A 17,886-nucleotide genomic window follows, 5' to 3' on the forward strand; every position below is an offset into this window, starting at 1 on the left:
CAGCAAGAAGTCGCGCCAAGTACCGCTTATTAACAATTTGAGAACATTTTTTACATTCGCACGTCCATCTCGATGATCAAGCGAATAATGATCTTGTACTTCCCAGATTCTTTTCCTTTTCTTTCCCCCACTCTTTGTAGCTCAGGTATCATTCAACTTTGGCTGGGTTGAGGGCTACTAGTAGCTAATATCAACAATTTGAAGGTACTTTGGGTGACTTGAAGGGTAAGTATAGCGGTATGGACATTACACGCTAAGCCTATATATAGTAGACTAGACTGGAGGCCTGGATAGTCAAAACGAGGTCCGTGACTCCGTGTAGATCTCCCCGCCATCAGCGACGATTCCAAAGGGAGAGATCCCCCAAGACGGCCCGCTATTTTTCTTATTTCTAGTCCTCAGACCTTATAGACTTTCCCAGTGGCCCTTCTCGCAGGGATGGCGCATCAAGCACACAATATCCCGTGGCACCTGCTCGCCTCAAATCTGAGGTGGGAGGCACCGGGTCCGTTCGATAATTTCGCCACAAATCTGTACCCGCGGGGGAAGCCACACCAGGCAAATGATCTCAACCGATTTGTCGACGCCTTTGTTAGGAATCTCGACGAGCATGCCGTCTGTGAGCGGCGGAAGTACCCCGAAAAGTATGATATCCCTCAGCCGTCGGACTTGATCCTCGACGAGGCTACAGTTCGAAAAATAGCGCCCACAGTCCGTCGTTGGCGGGGCAAGTGGGCAAGAGGAAGCGAGTGTCCGTCGGGCGTCTGTAACCTCCGGGATGGTCTCGAAGCGTGCGAATGTGAACCTATCCCCTCGGAAGAGCGATTCATGTCTGCATTCCTGCGACCACTTGTGGACAACGAGTGCTATCAGTTTTATGAGGAGAACGGCGATGCTTTCTTCAATTTGGAGGTTGTGAAGACGCTGTTGCTCTACGGAGAAATGGATGCAATTTTACGAGTCTGTGCTCACCCGGATATTTGCCTCAGGAGGTGGTTCAGTCGAGCGCCGTGTTACGATACTGGGGTGAGTGTCTAAGTTATGGTGACGAAAAAAAAAAAGAAATGCCGAGTCCTTCCAAGCTGACTTTCCAAAGGGCGACGATCTTGGGTGGAATCTGATATGCTATAAAATGCTCTCGGTCTATATCTGCCTCAACGTGGCGTACGCCTTTCCAGAACTCCTGGGATTTTAACTCTGGTAGAACGCCAGAAAGGGACTATAGGAATACCCGGTTCTATCAGAAAACACTAATCAATTGCGCGATCGGACGAAGATGGGACGAGTCTGTCCTGGCAACCTTTCCACACCGTCGCTTTTTTGACATGGATTCATCCAGAGAGTCCCTGGAGACCAACACCGGAAACGGAGAGCACTGGTTGTTGAACAGAGAACTCCATCGAAGGCGAAGGTATAAATTCAAGGGATATCCTGCCTCCGGTGATCTACTAAGCTCTTCGACCGACCGATACAAAGAAGATCATGGCTTGTACGGACGGGTACCTATCCATGAATTCTTGGATCTGTGGCTGCCCGGTGCTGGGTCCCATAAGCCCTCGGCGGACGACACTCATGCCGTTCGGTCACTTCTCTGTTCTAAGGGCTTGCCCATGGAGCTGGCACTGAAAGTCATGAGATTGGCCGACTACGAGCCACCCAGGAGCAAGCACAATGTACCTCATGATCCTTTACACCCGTCAAATCGCGAGGAGCTCGGAAATTACTTGAAATACTGCTGGCAAACACTGGTCCGCTGCTATATGATGGGAAAGGAGCTTGGGATGAACACCACTGAACATGGTTATAATTCCGGTGAGAGCATAAATTGGAAAGTGATGGTTGCAAGGACCATCATTCGTCTTTTCCGCCATCAGAGGGAGGGCAAAGCGAAGTTCACCTCCGATGGATTTGTTGTGGCCAAGTCTCCTCGGACATGGTGGGAATGGGGGGGTTCCGATTGGAGCCGCGGACGGAGAATACCGTTTGATGTTCGTACAATAGGGGGCAAAAGTCTGTGTGCATACCGCTTCACCTACCCCATCAAATACTGATGTATATTCATGGTTATATATCCTACACCACCAATCCTTATTGGACCATACTAAAATTCCACATACTGAATGATCAAGTTTATATACAGAGTTTATGACCCCAGAGGAAGAGTTAAGAAGGTGGCCTGGGGTAATCATAGCAATCCCCGTAAGAATGGTGCTTTAAGATACGTGTGGCGAAGGGGATGATTTCGAGTTCGAGATCTGTTAATGCCTTCTGCCTTAGCACAATGCCCGTCTTGAGAAAAAGTCCTAGTAAAACGGGTATGGTTCCCACGGTGTATTGTGGACTAAGAAGCGCGTTTCATGGAGTTCTAGAGATCCTGGCCCAGTGGGGAAGGGGGAAGAAGGAGGACGTGTAGTGCCGACATGAGTCTAGACTTGTGGATCACCTTTAGGTTCGTCTTTGATACTGGCTACCTTAGCCCCTACGTAGGTAGGCGGAACTGCTGGTTCTGCTATATAGACTATCATGTAATTTTGGGACTTTGGTACAATCATCTGCAAGCCAGGGCTCGGGTAGGGGGGGGGGGTCTATTCAAAACAAGGTCCATAAACATTCGTTTTTTTGGTCTAAAATAGCGTCATTTCGAGGATGGTTATAGATAGGCTTTGGATAACAAGCCGGGACGTTTCGAATGAACGCCCCTTGTACTAGAAGCGCAGGGATTTACCCTGTTGGATTGGCTCGTATTGTGATCTAATTTCGGGCATCGCCGCAAGCCAATCAAAGTAGGAGGCCTCGTGAGTTCAAAGAACAGCTGAGTCCATGTAGGGCCCCCCATGCCCCCACATTGGATCGAAGCAGATTTTTGGATTATCGGGGCTTTATGTAGGGCTATGACCACGTTTCCAAGGTTCGAACGACCCGCCGCATCCCAATTGGACTGTACAATTTTAGTCTGCACGTAAGCGCTAGTTTTCAAACCTGCCTCATGCCATGCTGCCTGTTGTGTGCTGCCAAGCATCGTGCAATGGGCTCCGTCAAGGGGCTCCGGGGGTGGTTGATATGCGTGGCCACGATGAGCGTTAAAAACCACAGCTTTGTCGGAGCCCGTTGATGGCCAAGCTGAAGCATCTTTTTGGCCGGAGACAAATTGAGATCGACTGATAAAGTGCCCCGATAGCCAACTAGAGATCCCCCTGAGAAGCTCTGGTTCTCCATTTTGTGGCCCCCACAACGGCAATCAGCCGCAGGGCCGTCTGGGACTGGATGTGGATCCCCAAGGCCCCTCTAGGCCTTTCTTTTGGGCATCAAAGCCCCAGAAAACTCCATGGACTTGAAGACCCCGAGCTTCTCCTCCTCTGTAGGGCCATGGCCGACTCACGAGAGTCACAGCACTCGCTGCTCCCAGAAGAAGAGGACTTGGTCTCACAGCCATGGCATCCTCTCGGGCGATCATCTTCCGAAGACGATCCCATCTTCATCGACAGAGAGAGTTTCTCCGATAGCGTGTTTCGCGAAGTCGGCCTGGGCATCTCCCAACCATCTCCGCCACCAGGGACGCTCCCTCGAGGAAAACGAGATTCTTATCTCTCTAGCGGCACCAGCCAGCCCAGCCAGCCCACGACCCCGGGGTTCTTGAAAACTCCTCAAGAAACCCCCGGCCTCTCGCCCGGCCTGTCGCAAACCCACCCTGTTCACCTTCCTAATTGTCCCACCCGCGAATCTCTGTTCAAACGGCGCATATCATGGATTCCAGTTACGATCCTGATTCTGGCGTTCTATGCGACATGCGGCGCCGGAACGTACTTGGTGATTGCGATCTGGGGCCCCAGATGGAAGAGCATTGGTAGCACCAGCGGAACGGCTCCGTCGACGGCCAATTTACTGTGTGCTTTCTTTGCAAAGACCATCGAATTGGCCTATGTTACAATCTGTGTGGCCTTTCTGGGCCAGGTACTGAGCCGCCGCGCGTTGACGAAGAACTCGCGGGGGATCAGCCTCGCGGATATGAGCATGCGAACGTGGATCATGCAACCGGGGTCAATGATTGTCCACTGGCAGACGCTTCGATACTCGGCTCTCACGTTCCTCGGAATGATCGCATTGGTCGCATCCTTTGTAGCGATGCTATATACCACTGCCGCCGAAGCCTTAGGTGAGAACAGCTGTGGTGTGCTCTCTTATTTCTTCCATCGTCCAAAATATTTACGCAGGCAATCACAGTATCTCCAAAACTCATCATGGGGCCTGTCGAGGACATTCAGCTCTACGGTCAAGTCTCGGCCAGTTTTGCCAATACCATCTATCTGGAGCGGACGTGCCAAACTCCAATCTCCGTGCAAATGGATCCCTACAATCGCAACTTGACTTGCTTCGACCTGGAACACGTAGGAAGTGCCTACCACAACTACCAGCAATGGATCAGCAACTGGGCGGGGCTGGTGGAAGAGAATCCGTTATCGGACAACCTGTATCGACGCCCGCCACCGACCGGTTCGATTTGGGACAATACCACCGTCATCGGCGCCTATATCGAAATTCAAAACATGACCGAGCTCTCCAAGAAACACGGCCGCTTTGTCCAAAATGTGACCACGGCTTTCCCGCACGGCAACGTTCCCCGTGCTGCCTTTGACGGGATCAATCAAATTCGCCAGCCGGTTGACGCATCCGGGGGAGGGAAGTATAACATCGAAGCTGCGGTGCCTTCTCCGGCAATGAACGTGCTTTGCGCCGGCATGACCGCGGAGGAACTCGCCCCCATCGTGTATACCGCCTGGCCCAATTCCAGCGATTTCAACGCGACCACCTGGAGCGTCAAGCCCTCGAGCAACATTCCCGTCAATACGACCTGGTACAATAGCACGGTCGTCGACGATCTCTTCGGCTTCGGTGAGAAATACGGCCAGCAGCCCCGATCTTCGGGACGTACCCGGTCGCCTACAACACCATCATCAATATAACCGGCCTTTACCCCGTCAACGCGATCTACATTCTCGGCAAACCAGGCATCTCCTCTCCCGAGTACGTCTTGTGCGCTATCCGCGCCAAAGAAACCGGGAAATGCTCAACTTCCTACCGGGCTGCCTCCAGCGGGGCCGTCCTCTTCGCCAACTGCGATGAAGACGGTAACAAGTACCAATACAATAAACACGATAAGAACTTCAAGGAAGGCATCTGGTCTGCCGATTACAAGAATGTCGTCGGCCAATGGGCCAGCTCCGTCTCCCTAGGATCCGGAATCACGGGCGCGGACGCAAGCAGCGAGCGCCTGATCATGCAAATGATGCCGTCCTACGACAACGCCACCGACTCCTACTCCCTCAGCCCGCAACTGCCGTCCATTGGCGAGGCGCTGTCCGTGATGGCTGGCAGCACTCTGATCCTCAGCACCCAGAACTCCCCCCTTTGTCCAGGGCTGGAATTACTCCGGCGCCAACGATATGCTCGACGAGCCTGTGTACCAGCACTTCCCTGCCGCGCTCCAGGCGATGGTGTACGCGTCCGGCGAAACGGAGAAGTGGCAGGGCATCTTCTACGTCATCCTGGTCTTCGCGTTCCTCACCAGCGCCATCGTCTTCGTGTTCTTGATCTTCGAGGCCCGCGGCCACCAGGTCACCGATTTCACCGAGCCACAGAATCTCTTCGCGATTGCTGTGAATAGTCCGCTGACGACCCGGCTCGACGGTGCGTGTGGCTGTGGGCCTGTGGGGAGACAGCTCAAGGAGCGATGGTATATTGGGATGGAAGAGGAAGACTCTCACTTCTATATCCGGGCCAAGGCGGACAAGGATAGTCCGTATGGCTTTCCTTCGGATACGGGGAAGACATCGGGGTATTCACGGTTTGATAACCTGGAGGTCGAGGAATCGAGCTTGAAGCCGGCGAGTCCGGCTGCGAATGATTACCGTCGTCTTTCGAGGCAGACCTCTTGGCTGGGCAGGTTTTATTGATTCTTGAGCTCGGCTTCTTTTTCCTTCTCCTCAGCAGGGGAGCCTTTTCTTTCTTCAATTTGAACTCGGTGTCCTGATCAGTACATATAGTTTGGTGTTGCATGGGCGTTTTTAATTTCACGGGGCGACATTGGCATGACTAAAGGATGGATATAATGAACGGGATGCCCCCCCCCCCCCCATACAAAGGATACCAAGAACATGTAATATGCAGAATATAACTACTTAACTAACGAGAACTTTTTGATATTATCGAAGCCCATTCCGAGACAGCGCCTTCGAAGTTTTGGGGGAATTGCCGAACCATTATATACAGCGACTGCTCAAGGGGAACAAAGTCCGAGGCTCAACTTGGATAATGGACTCCTTATAAAGTCTTCGTGCAACGGGTTAGGAAAGTGAAGCTCTTTGGGCGTAAAGCATGGGTGAAACATAACTGCATTTAGCTACAGATCTCCAGCATCTTGGGAGACCATGGAGCTTCCCAGCCACAGCCAGAAACTACTCCCATATCAACTGAGACATACAGCCACGATGTAAGGATTGGGCAGGAAAAGAAAGTTGAACAAATACACAGGCACACCAGTACCCTTTTGAATTGATAACGTAATATATACAGAACGGGACCCAGATAACCAGAAGCTCAATCAGCACGAGAGCAGGGAACAGGAGTCCAAGTATGAACATGGATCGGACTGAAGCAACATCAGTGAGGCAACGCTAGAATTACCCGCGCACACAAAAGACCTTAAAGTAGAGACAGAGACAGATGCAAGGGAGATGCAACTTTTACAATAATCAGACGGCCGGAAAACACCATGCAAGGAAGGACGCAGAGTGGGATGCAGAGAAGGAGACAAAACAGAGATTGTGGAGGCTTTCCATTTGGAATAGTGAGAGGTGATCAACTGTAGATGGTAGATGTTAGGGCGAAATTCCGAGTCCAATAGGAAATGCATTCAAAATCGTTCCCGCTAAAAAGGGTCTTATTCAAATTCATGCTTAGCGGTCGGCGTTCAGATTTAACCAGCTCATATCGGGGTTGACATTGGTGCTGTGCCCCGGGTGGGGAGCTCGTCGATGTTGTCCGGGATCACCACGCTAGAGCGACGGCCGTGAGAGCGCATGTCGTTCGATTGGCGGGGGTGAAAGCTACCCGGCAAATTATGGGTGCTGTTGTTATAAAAGCTGGTGCTGTATTGGCTGCTAGGTGGACGGCCTAGCCAGCTACTATTCTGGGCGCCGGTCCAGTTCGTATCATGTGGGTCGTCCTCGGAATTCAAGCTGATGGAGTCTGCGCTGGAGATGCGTGCTGATTGGCCCTCGGGGGAGGATGAGGCTAGTGCTAGTCGAGGGATTTGTTGTTGGGCTTCCACTGGCGACCAGGCCAAGTGGCTGGGGTCGGTCAAGCTTAGCAAAGTTGAGCGGTGCCAGGTTGCTCATGGGCCAGGCACTGCCGCGGTAATCAGAATCAGTATAGAACGAGCTTACTGCGGAGCGGGTTCCAGCCTCTGGCGCCTGCGCGGGGAGGTCCGCTCCATAGACTGAGCTGACGGGGGATCCGGTCGCTCGACCGGCCTGATCTCGCGGATTGCTCTCCTCAAAATACTTGCCCCAACCCTCATCGGTTGTACGGTCTCCGGGCTTGTTGGTGGCTGAAGCCGTAGGGGATGGCTCTGCTGTGGCATCGGAGTACATGCTGGATGGCGCAAGTCCACTGGAGGCAATCGGAGATAGGCCCTTGCTGTGAGACAGCCCGTATCCGTAGCTCTGAGGGGGCGGAGGCTGGAGGGACTTTTCGGCGGTGTATCTGCCTGACATGATTGCGAGAGAGTCGTTTGACACGGCAGCCACCGGAACTGGACTGCGCGCCATCGGGTACGCGCTATCGGCCAGGGGTTCTATGCCCTGGTCTTGGAAGCTGAGTCTGCCCTTGGGATCTCCCCCAGCTCCTTCGCCCGCTTGCTTCTTTTGTCTCGCCCGGCGAAGCAGGAAGAGGAGTATGAGGAGAATCAGAATAGCTCCGCAGCAGCTACCAAGAGTAGCGCCAATAATCACCCCCAGGTTTACACCAGATCCACCAGATGAGGGAGCCGCTGTCGGTGATGTTGCAGCTGGCGTAGTGGTGACTGCTGAAGACGATGATACAGTGGAAGAGGTAGGTGTCGGTGTCGAGGTGGACGATGAAGAGGTGGTAGTAGCATGCAGAGGGGACTGTTTGTTGGGGCTTCCATAAAACAGTTCTGTGGCGTTAGCCCAGCCATTGCTAGACTGGTCGAAGATAGACAACGCATTATCGTCGTCACCGCTTCCAATCACCACAAGGCCGGGCTGGTTGCCACTCTGAGCGAGAGCGTAATCGGAGCGAGTGGTTTCTCCGGCAAAGGAGCCATTGTAAGCGGGCAAATCGTCCAAGCTTCGTTTTGAAGAGGAGCCGCCTACTTCCTTGGCAGGGTTCTGCGGCTTTCCTTTCTTATACAATTGGTAGCTGGTAACGGTGTTTGGTTTGGCGGCCATATTGAAGTCCTGCAGCACGTAGTTACCGTCCGAGTCAGAAATCAGAGCCAGGTGACTCGATGCTTTCACGGCCCCCGCGGGGAGAGCGGCATAGCTGTCCACCCAATGGCTAGCCTGCGAATCGAAAATGGAGACTGCACCATTGCCACCGTCACCACTGACCAATGCGATTGAAGTATCATTCCATGGAAGAATCGTCGGTGTTGTCACCGGGCCCATGCCTCCAGGAGTTCCACCTTCGATATCCATCGACGTTGAATCCGATTTGGTAGAGATGGTCCATGTGGTCGAGCCGTCGCTGCCTACAACGACGAGCGTGGATGTTCCTGGGACGTATCCCACGGTATGTGACGTGCGGTCGACCATGGCGGATGATTCGGAGGTAAGGGTGGTCCATTTCTTCTCATTGAAGGAATATCGTTGCAAGCCAGCGTAACCAGACGGGGAGCCGGTCCCGCCGACGAGGTACAGCGCCTGATTACTTGCATCACCACCTATGTCCCCCACGGTGCATGCTGGATCCGTCACCTGGACGTTGGTGTCCAACGACTTCCAAGTGCCATTTGTCTTCAGATCTATCTTTTGAAACCCTTTTGGGGAGTAAGCATAAAATGTGTTGTCGTGAATGGCTGCGCAATCGCCCCGAGAGAGGACTTTTCGGGATGGGAACACCCATGATTGCTTAGCCAGGTGACCAAAGAGTCGGAGAGTGAGAGTCAACCCAGACCAGCCGACGAAAGAAAGATAAGCGGAGGGGCCAGCCGACGGAGAACCGATTGAGCGCGAAAGGAGACTACCAGAGCACTATCTCATATCGGCCTTGGATGATATCACAGTAGTGTTACAAGACTTCAACGGAGGATATCGGATCGAGGCGAGGCTGCCGGATTCAAAGGGTTGTCGGCTCAGAGGAATGAGAGGGGACTGAGCTAGATTTGGGATTGAAGGAGAAGGTGTTGGGGGTCCCGGCGCAGCAAAGACAGCAAAGAGCGGAAATCAGTAGGAAAGTCGAGAGAGTGGGGAGGCTGGAATCGGCGACACGTCGCGAAGGAATGGAAGCTGGAATCAACAATGTGTCAGTTCGGAAGCGGCCGAGGCACAACATTCCACTACCCCAGAAGATCTAAGACAGCAGAGGCATAAGACATACCGAAGAACGAGTGCACAGCACAACGAGCGAAGACGAGGGAACGAAAAGGTTGGAGGTTAGAAAGGCTCACAAAGGGGTGAGACAAGGGCGCAGCCCCCTGGAGCCAGAAGGTTAGCGAAATGGGGGAAGATGGGGACCTTTTCGCGGCGATCTAACTCAACACAGCTTAGATCGCACACCCCACTAGGCCCCGGCGAGTAACGGGCGAGTTTCCAGGCCCTCGAAAGTTCAGGAACTCCTCCTGATTTTCAGGGCTGGGTATTTCGTCATGTAATTTCCCTCGAACCTACCGGAGGCTCCAAATTGGGCTGATCTACGCGGGATATGGAGATATTCGGCTGATAGCGTAGAAGGTCCTTATGTGCATGCGGTCATCGCCTACCCATCGGGTCTCTCTTCCTCTCTTCCTCTATTCGGTCAAATTTCTCCCTCTCATCCTGATCGAATCCGACTGTCAAGTCGTACTGTAGCACTAGTACTCGTGGACCCCCTGGGTGGGGCCAACGCTGTGAGCCGTGCAGCCCTGCAGCCCGATTTTTCAGTCCCCACTTTTTACGATCAAGGACGCGAGGTGCTGCTCTATAAACCAGCAAGGAGCAATTTTGGAGCTTGTAAACATAAACAACGTAAGTTGGAAGCGCCCCTGACCCGGCCTTTGCCAACTCCGGTTGAAACGCGCTGGTTCCATCAGTCCCCGAGAGTTCCATGGCTCGGGAGGGCGCGTATTCCGTGTCCGGAGAGCCTGATTGGACTGGTTATCGTCCCTCATCCTGATTGGCTCACCAATTACTGATGCACAATGCGCAACTGGGCACTCTCAGCTAATCATGTCCAACAATTCATCGTAAGGGAACCAATCAAGCCTGTCTGCATGCTATTATCGATCGTGCCACTCGTGCCCCACAGCTTTACCTGCAACAGCCGAACTCTTGGAAGCAAGATAGAAGCGAAGCTGTATTAATTCCACGTCTTGAGGTATAAGAGATTCGTGTATATCAGGCTCCCCTGGCCTGATGGGACGGGCCCACAGTGCTCCAGCCCGCGCTGAAGCTTAGTCTGTCAAGGTTGTCTAGGCAGGGAAATTTCCTAGTCTCGTGCTTGATCGGAAGTTACTGGCATGTGGGAACAAGAGTTCAAGTTTTTGAAGACCCGATCGGGGCGTTTCCTGATTCCTCCGGGTTCCATGGTCATGAATCTGACCTCTGACTTCGGATCTGCCCGTCACATTCTGGCTACTTGTACGGACTAGTATAACTAACATAAAGCAATCCCTTATCAATGAAGCGCTTTGCCACGCATTTACTGCTCTCACCTTGCAGTTCCTCCTGTCCCGGACTCCGCAACGTGGACGCTGTCACCAGGATCCGTCATGCTTCTGCAGGAATACTCGCACCGATCACCCCAAATCCGACCCACCATCGTAGGCCTGATTCTACCGAAGTACGGTTTCTCCAACGTTGACATGGAGATCATGCCTATTATTAGAGGGAGGGGAAGATCTTAGAGAATCATGTGGTTTCATGCATAATAAGTAGCGTAGGATTATTAGAACGGATTGGCCCCCATTGGTACACACGTGGGTGTGTTCTTCACGGAGAAACCTATCCTGAAACACAAGCGGCGCCCCCACTCTACGCCTGGCCCTGTTTCCACTGGTGCGCCTTTTGAAGCAGCCGGGACAGATTGGCTGCGGATTTGTCGTCTGCCGGGAAAACATAGTCCATGTATTCCTCGTACCGGTCGTCCTCCAACTTGCGACGCTTCTTGACCCGGCGCGGCATCTGCTTCTCGATTTTGTCAATGTCCTCGGGGGAACCGTGGTGGTTTTCGAACGAACGCCAAGCGTTGAGCAGCTCGACCCGCTGAAAATGAAAGATTAGCAAAGTCCGGAGGACGGGGTGCGTCTCGTCACCAACCTCTTCCTTGAGTTCCTTATCTTTGAAGACCTTGTGGGCCCGTTCGAAAACGGCCCGCGCACGCCGTTTGGCTTCCTCGCTAACGGGTCGCTCCTCCTCTTCATCCTCCTCCTCGTCTTCCTCTTCGGGAACGTTGATCTCGAATCGGGCATAGTTGATCCAGACCTTCACGTGGTCGGTCTTCTGAAGCAGACGCTCATACAGAGCTCGCACTCGATCATACTCCCCTTCCTCTTCCTCGAATTCAATGTATGACTTCCACACAATCTCTGGCATGTCAAGCGTCGGTTGATCGATACCCAGTTCGTAGAGTGCACGTGCCCGGTCCAAGTCATCCAAGCCACGCTCAAGCTCTGCATACTTGATCCATGATTGGCTGTTGGACGGGTTCCATTCGATCTGCTTTTCGTAAAGAGTACGGCACCGTACGAATTCGAACAACTGGCGCTCGAGGTCAATGTACCCGCGGAAAATCTTGTCCTTCGGGCACATTCCAATGGCCATGCCGAGCGTTTTGCGAGCAGTTTGTAGTTCCATCTGGCGGATCTCGAATTGCGCCTTCATCAACCATACTTTGGCGAAGGTAAACTTCTTATGGGGGATCAGCTTCACACATTCTTGGTAAATCTGTCGGGCACGCTCCATATCCTTGGCCTCCATCTCTTCCCAGACGGCATAGAAGATCCACAGGTAGATGTATCGGCGCCAGTGTCGCTTTTCTTGCGATGGGGGGGATCTGAGCAATTGCCCGCTCGTAGGTATCGCGTACGCGCTCAGGATCACCCGCCGTCTCTTCCAACCGAGCAAAGTCAAACCAGATATCGTAGTTCTTCGGGTTCTCTTTGAGCTGCTCTTCATATTGCACCCGGCGCTTGGAGAGGATCACATCTTCCACGCCCTCTCGATCGCCAAACTGCTTCTCAAATGTGGTGTAAGCTTTATGCAGAGCCATCGACTTGGCTCGGGCATCCGGTCCAGCGCATATTTGTAAATGGCACGGGCGCGCTCATACTCCTTCAGCTTCGCCTCGAACTTGGCGTACGCTATGAAGAGCTTCTCATCCATGAAATGCTCCCCGAGAGTCTCAATGGCAAGCCCATAAACTTCACGCACCAAGTCACTCGTGCCGAACTCCTCCTCAAATCGAGCCCATTTGATCCAGTTCCTCGGCTCCGGATGAACAATCGTAAAGCGCTGGAAAATCGACCGCGCCCTCTCAAATTCGCCATACCTCTTCTCGAGCTTGATGTATGCGCCCCACGCACCCTCCTCCGGCTCCCACGACATCCACCGCTCGAATACCTGACGAGTGCCAGGAATATTGCCGAGGGTCTCCTCCATGTAGACATACTTGTACCAGAGCTTGTCCACCCGGGGCAAGATAGTAACGGCGCGGTCGAGCAAGTTGCGGGCATGGTTAATGTTGCGAGTTTTCATCTCCGCCTCGATATACCGAATCCACAGCACGACTGAGGTCGGATCGACGTCCAGCGCGCGCTCAAAGATCGACCGCGCGCGCCGGAACTCCTTCTGCTCAAGCTCCCATGCGGCATAGCGCATCCAGTTGTTCATATTGATTCGATTGCGCCGGACATAGTCTTCGAATTCCTTACGCTTACGCCCCTGGTACTCGTGCAGTTCTTCGAGATCCGCGAATCGCTGGGTTGGCGCTTGAAGGCCCTCTTCTTGTCGGTCGACGGCTTCTCGGAGCAGCTGTTCAGCGGAGATCTGGATAGGCGCAGGGGCCTTGTTTTTGACCCTGGGAGGGCCACGGGAGGCTTCCATGTTGGTGGGTTGGTATGGCCGGGCAGCAGTGGTAGTAGTCGAAAAAAGTCACTGGGACCGAAATTTGACGTGAATCAGCGGTATTACTGATTCGAGAAGGTAAGCTTAGAAGAACAGGTGAGATTCCTTGACTCTCACAAGAACTGGTTTGAAGGCCCAGCCTTACTGAATGGGAATGACGGCCTGTGGTTGTCAGCTGTTCTGGAAGCTGGAGTCTCCAACTTGAAATCTAGACTGCACTTTTGGTTTCCCCCGCCGGCCGGAAATAGCTCTGGCGCAGTAGGGCCAATAACCTTGGGAGGCAATTCAGAGCACTGCAGTTTCGGACATCGGTAAAATAGATTTTCCGACGCGGGTATCCATTCGCCGATTTGTAACTTGAGAGCTGCATCTCTTCTGCGCAACAACGAAAACGTTGAGTTGCCCGCGCCTGCCACGGTGACTCCAAGACAGCTTTCTGATCAGCTTCGTTCACCCAGAGCTGTATCTGGCAGTTGCCTCAAGCCGTCATCATGTCTGCCGCGGTGGATTTGATGCGCGATTTCGAAGACTCCGATGAGGAACCCCAGATCGATGAGGGTCTCGGAGGTCTCGGGGGCGATCAAGACCATATTCATAATCAAGAGCAAGGCCTGAAGCAAGACTTGGATCATGACCAGGACTATGATATGGGTCAAGGTTTAGAGCACGATTTCGAGCAAGGTGTTGATCAGGATATGGATCGAGACGAAGCAGCGCAGCAGGAAGAAGCAAAGGAACCAGCAAAAGGATCAGCCTTCCACGACGGAAACAACTTCGAGCAATCCGTCTCCATTATTGATCAACTCACGGAACAACACAAAATTTTACGCGACTACTACTCTATCAAATTCCCCGAGCTAGAAAACCTCGTCACAAATGCTGTCACGTACGCCCAAGTCGCCGCCATCATCAAAAATGCCGATCTTGAAGACATCAAGAGTATCGCCGACTCGTCGGATAATATGATTGGTGTCCCGCTGAAGAAAATTCTGGGCGGCGCAACGCTCATGGTTGTTGCCATTGAAGGAACGACCAGCAAAGGTCGCAATTTGACCGAAGCTGAACTCAAGGTCGTCCTAGAGACATGCGAGAAGATCCTTGCTCTAGACCGCGCGCGGACCGCTTTGACAGAGAATATCGAGGAAGGCGTATTCGATCTCGCGCCTAACCTTGCTACGCTCATTGGCCCTCACACAGCGGCACAATTTCTCAACCAATCTGGTGGATTACGCAAGCTTTCTCAGATCCCAGCGTGCAACCTGGGTGCTCAAGGCGCCTCCCGACGACAAGAGGGATTGGGTCTTGCTACCAACCACGGCGTGCGATCCCAGGGATTCCTGTACGAGTCGGATTTCATTCATCAAGTCCCGCTGCACCTCAAAAAGCAAGCCATTCGCATTGTCTCCGCAAAGATGGTCCTAGCGGCTCGTGCCGATGTATCCAAATACGCCACCGATGGCTCCCTGGGCGAAGACCTGAAGCAACAGTGCCAGAAACGAATCGACAAGCTCCAAGAGGCTGCTCCCAACTCTGGCATTAAAGCACTGCCCGCCCCGGACGACAAGCCATCCCGGAAACGTGGTGGTCGCCGAGCACGAGCGGCCAAGGATGCGGTCGCTATGACCGAGCTACGAAAGGCACAGAACCGTATGGCCTTCGGGAAGGAGGAAACAGAGGTGGGTTTCGGCACTGGAGATTCCACAATTGGGATGGGCATGTTGGGTCAGCAATCGGATGGGCGCATTCGCGGCATCCAAATCGACCAACGAACCCGAGCCAAACTCAGCAAGAACAACAAGGGCTGGGGTGCGAACACTCCGGTCGATACTGCTGCAGCCACTTTCGGCTCACTTGGCCAGACCGGTACTGTCAGCACCCTTCAGGCGAGAGGTCTGCGAGTCGCGGGTGTCAATGGTCCCTTGCCGGGTACTTCGACGGGCACCGCCAGTTCAGTTGGGTCTAATGGACTGGATGTGATTGACCCGAAGGTACAGGCTGAGCTCACCCGAAAGCGCAAGGCCGAAGAGCGGCGTTGGTTCAACTCCGGGACTTTTACTGGTGGAGGTCAAAGCAGCATGGAGCCGGGCAAGGAGAAGGATGGATTCAAGGTCCCCGCACTGCCTCCCCGGAAAAGACTCGACACTGGGAAAGGCAAGATGGATCCGCCAGCGAAGCCATAGTCGAGCCCACTTGCTGTTCGGGGTAAAAGCTGCCGCCTATCTATGCGGGGTCCGCTTTCTCTAGGGATGATTTTGTTTTGCGGCGGGTCTGCATTTACTACGGCGTATTCGATGTTGCATTGAGGATGATCAGGGGCCATTTGCTGCACGTGATACCATTTTCTTTTCTTTTTTTTTCTGTATGAATATGGATTAGTATGAAGTAGAAACTACACATGAACATCATTTCAAAGCACCCACGTGCAGCTTGAAGACGAGCATCGTTCCATAGAAGGTTAGAATATGAAGCGTCCGAGTGCTGTTTTCGTTAGGCACTTCCCGCTTGGGCATTCTTATCTCGGAACGCAAAGTCTGCGCCTTTGGACGGGTAAGTTCCGTCTACATTTTAGGGTTTGGGCGCCACACGTGGAGACTCCACGTCAACGTTTCAAAAGCAATGTTTTAGTCACGATGGTCCATTGGGTCGATGCAAGGATTGGACCAGCTAATATCGGTGGACATTTATGTCCCGACTGCATGGAGTTGTGAAGCCGCATTGACCCAAACTTCCGTTGTGGCACACCCCAATGGCGTGCTCGAGCTCTTCGATCTTTCGCAATCCAGGGGAATGTGGCACCAAATCGGTGACAGCGGTGTGTGTAGGGGGGGATGATGTGCTTTTTTTGAGTCCTTTGCATCCCTACAGATCCTTTCAAACTTAATATAACGCTTCTCCTTGGCCTTGCAGCGTTCTTCTGCCCAATTTGCATTCCTAAGGTCTTTTTGTTTCTCCCTCGACATCTTCCATTCTACCATCATTTGCCTTGCTTTGGATTTCTTGGGTCCGCTTATACCCTAGCTCGTTGGAATAGAGACATGGCACCAGACGTAGCCTCCTTGGCCCAAAGCACTGCCATCCCTGCTTCTAAAGTAGATGGGCCGGTTTACCCGGCGGACAGCATCGACCTCAAGCGGCTTCTGCGCCATGACCTGGTTACCAAGGACTTTGACGAGCTGAGATTCGAAGCCGCATCAGCGAGGCAGCTGCTCACGTTCGTAGAAGCGTCCGAGCGACCATCTTCGGAACTGGATACCCGATTGGTCGCCTCACCGTACAACGAGGCATCCCATCTTCTAGATATCAATACGGTCGATGCCCAGAGCCGATATCTAGCACTAGCGCTGGCCTATCTCAGACCGACCAGGGATGATTACGCCGTCGCGGGCTATCTCGAATCTTTCAACTGGGATGAAGTATTCGACATCGCGAGACGCTTCGCGGAGTCGGAGGGCCACACGTGGACTTCCCAGTCCTTCTATGTTGTCTCCTTCCGGTCCACCCTACTGCCGAACATTGATCAAGATCACCTGTATGCGCTGGACGCGCACTCTCACCAGGAAGCTGTGGTTAGCGGTGGATTGCTGAAGTATTGGTTTGGGAAGAAAAACGAGCGAGAGCAGAACTTGGCAACTTGTAAAGCCTCCCTTGTATTCACCCCAAGCATTCAAAGATACTGATCATTTGGCCAGGTGTCTGGAGAAACCGAAATGATGCAAGGCTGGGGGGCCGAGGCCCCTGGCATGCAAAGGCAAGAGCTGCAGGCCGACAGCTTTACGAAAGTATTATTTTCAAGACGATGAAGTTGACCATTGAGGATGGAGTGAAGTCATGGTCGTTCTCGGACTGGACCGCAGAGGGCGAGAAATGATTGCACTTGAGAAAGCTTTCTTCTCTGTGGGGTGTAATCTGATTTCTTTTCTTCTTCTGGGAGCTTTTATACCGGCGTCCGTTTATCATCAAGCGCTAGTTATATACCACAATGTGAATCAATTCGTCGAAATGGCCTCTGCCCGTAGCTCTACACCGTATCTTCACATGAAACTCAAAAGTGGTATCGTCAGCGTAAGCCCTGCCAGCGCTATGATGCTGTTGGACCGGCCGTAGCTAACGCGTGGTACATGCAGGGCGCGAATAATGGGAACAAGATTGGGCTTCTAGCAAATATCCGTGCGGCCATTGCGCTGCTAGTATACCCGCCGTATGTGTCAATGATGTACGAGAAGCTCCAGGGTGCGTATATGGGTTCCGATATTCAGGAGGGTCTTGAACTTGGGCTCAATTGTAGAAGCGGTCCAATACAGCTCCACCAACCGGCGACCCTACCATTTCCCCGAATGATATAGCAAGATAGCGCAGACTACTCACCTCCCGATTGGCCATACTTCTGCTAAAAGACCCAACTGTGCTGCTTCCCACATGCCCCAACTCTGCCACATCCTATCACGATGGGCATGGACAAGGCGATAAGAGCATAATGATCTCTCCATTCGGGTTGACTGCATTCCGTTTCAAGTTGCACGGAGAATTCCGTTCAGGTGCTGTGCTT

The 17,886-nt window shown here is 52.9% G+C and overlaps 7 protein-coding genes across 7 annotated transcripts; 5 read left to right on the forward strand and 2 right to left on the reverse strand.

Annotated features, from left to right (window-relative positions):
* Positions 1-438: 438 nt before the first annotated feature.
* Positions 439-2,051, forward strand: N7468_001858 (uncharacterized protein; the record flags this gene model as incomplete). Its single annotated transcript, XM_058471155.1, has 3 exons — positions 439-1,026; positions 1,097-1,164; positions 1,277-2,051. The coding sequence occupies 3 exons, from the start codon at positions 439-441 to the stop codon at positions 2,049-2,051; spliced, it is 1,431 nt and encodes a 476-aa protein (XP_058334296.1).
* Positions 2,052-3,366: 1,315 nt separating this feature from the next.
* On the forward strand, positions 3,367-5,951 carry N7468_001859 (uncharacterized protein; the record flags this gene model as incomplete). The annotated part of the gene is made up of 4 exons (XM_058471156.1): positions 3,367-4,153; positions 4,222-4,926; positions 5,007-5,359; positions 5,415-5,951. The coding sequence occupies 4 exons, from the start codon at positions 3,367-3,369 to the stop codon at positions 5,949-5,951; spliced, it is 2,382 nt and encodes a 793-aa protein (XP_058334297.1).
* A 1,031-nt stretch (positions 5,952-6,982) lies between these two features.
* N7468_001860 (uncharacterized protein) lies at positions 6,983-9,144 on the reverse strand (the record flags this gene model as incomplete). The annotated part of the gene is made up of 3 exons (XM_058471157.1): positions 6,983-7,296; positions 7,328-9,058; positions 9,141-9,144. 3 exons carry the CDS (start codon positions 9,142-9,144, stop codon positions 6,983-6,985), a joined length of 2,049 nt encoding a protein of 682 aa, XP_058334298.1.
* Positions 9,145-11,249: 2,105 nt separating this feature from the next.
* Positions 11,250-13,319, reverse strand: clf1 (putative cell cycle control protein (Cwf4); the record flags this gene model as incomplete). Its single annotated transcript, XM_058471158.1, has 3 exons — positions 11,250-12,248; positions 12,304-12,470; positions 12,491-13,319. 3 exons carry the CDS (start codon positions 13,317-13,319, stop codon positions 11,250-11,252), a joined length of 1,995 nt encoding a protein of 664 aa, XP_058334299.1.
* Positions 13,320-13,831: 512 nt separating this feature from the next.
* Positions 13,832-15,520, forward strand: N7468_001862 (U4/U6-U5 snRNP complex subunit PRP31; the record flags this gene model as incomplete). The annotated part of the gene is made up of 1 exon (XM_058471159.1): positions 13,832-15,520. One exon carries the CDS (start codon positions 13,832-13,834, stop codon positions 15,518-15,520), a length of 1,689 nt encoding a protein of 562 aa, XP_058334300.1.
* An 855-nt stretch (positions 15,521-16,375) lies between these two features.
* N7468_001863 (uncharacterized protein) lies at positions 16,376-17,208 on the forward strand (the record flags this gene model as incomplete). The annotated part of the gene is made up of 2 exons (XM_058471160.1): positions 16,376-16,973; positions 17,030-17,208. The coding sequence occupies 2 exons, from the start codon at positions 16,376-16,378 to the stop codon at positions 17,206-17,208; spliced, it is 777 nt and encodes a 258-aa protein (XP_058334301.1).
* Positions 17,209-17,339: 131 nt separating this feature from the next.
* N7468_001864 (uncharacterized protein) lies at positions 17,340-17,683 on the forward strand (the record flags this gene model as incomplete). The annotated part of the gene is given in 2 exon segments (XM_058471161.1): positions 17,340-17,402; positions 17,417-17,683. 2 exon segments carry the CDS (start codon positions 17,340-17,342, stop codon positions 17,681-17,683), a joined length of 330 nt encoding a protein of 109 aa, XP_058334302.1.
* Positions 17,684-17,886: the final 203 nt, after the last annotated feature.

Source organism: Penicillium chermesinum, assembly GCF_028974085.1.
Source record: "Penicillium chermesinum strain IBT 19713 chromosome Unknown utg000002l:1.0-5270490.0:1.0-5274688.0, whole genome shotgun sequence".
Classification (NCBI taxonomy): Eukaryota; Fungi; Ascomycota; class Eurotiomycetes; order Eurotiales; family Aspergillaceae; genus Penicillium; species Penicillium chermesinum.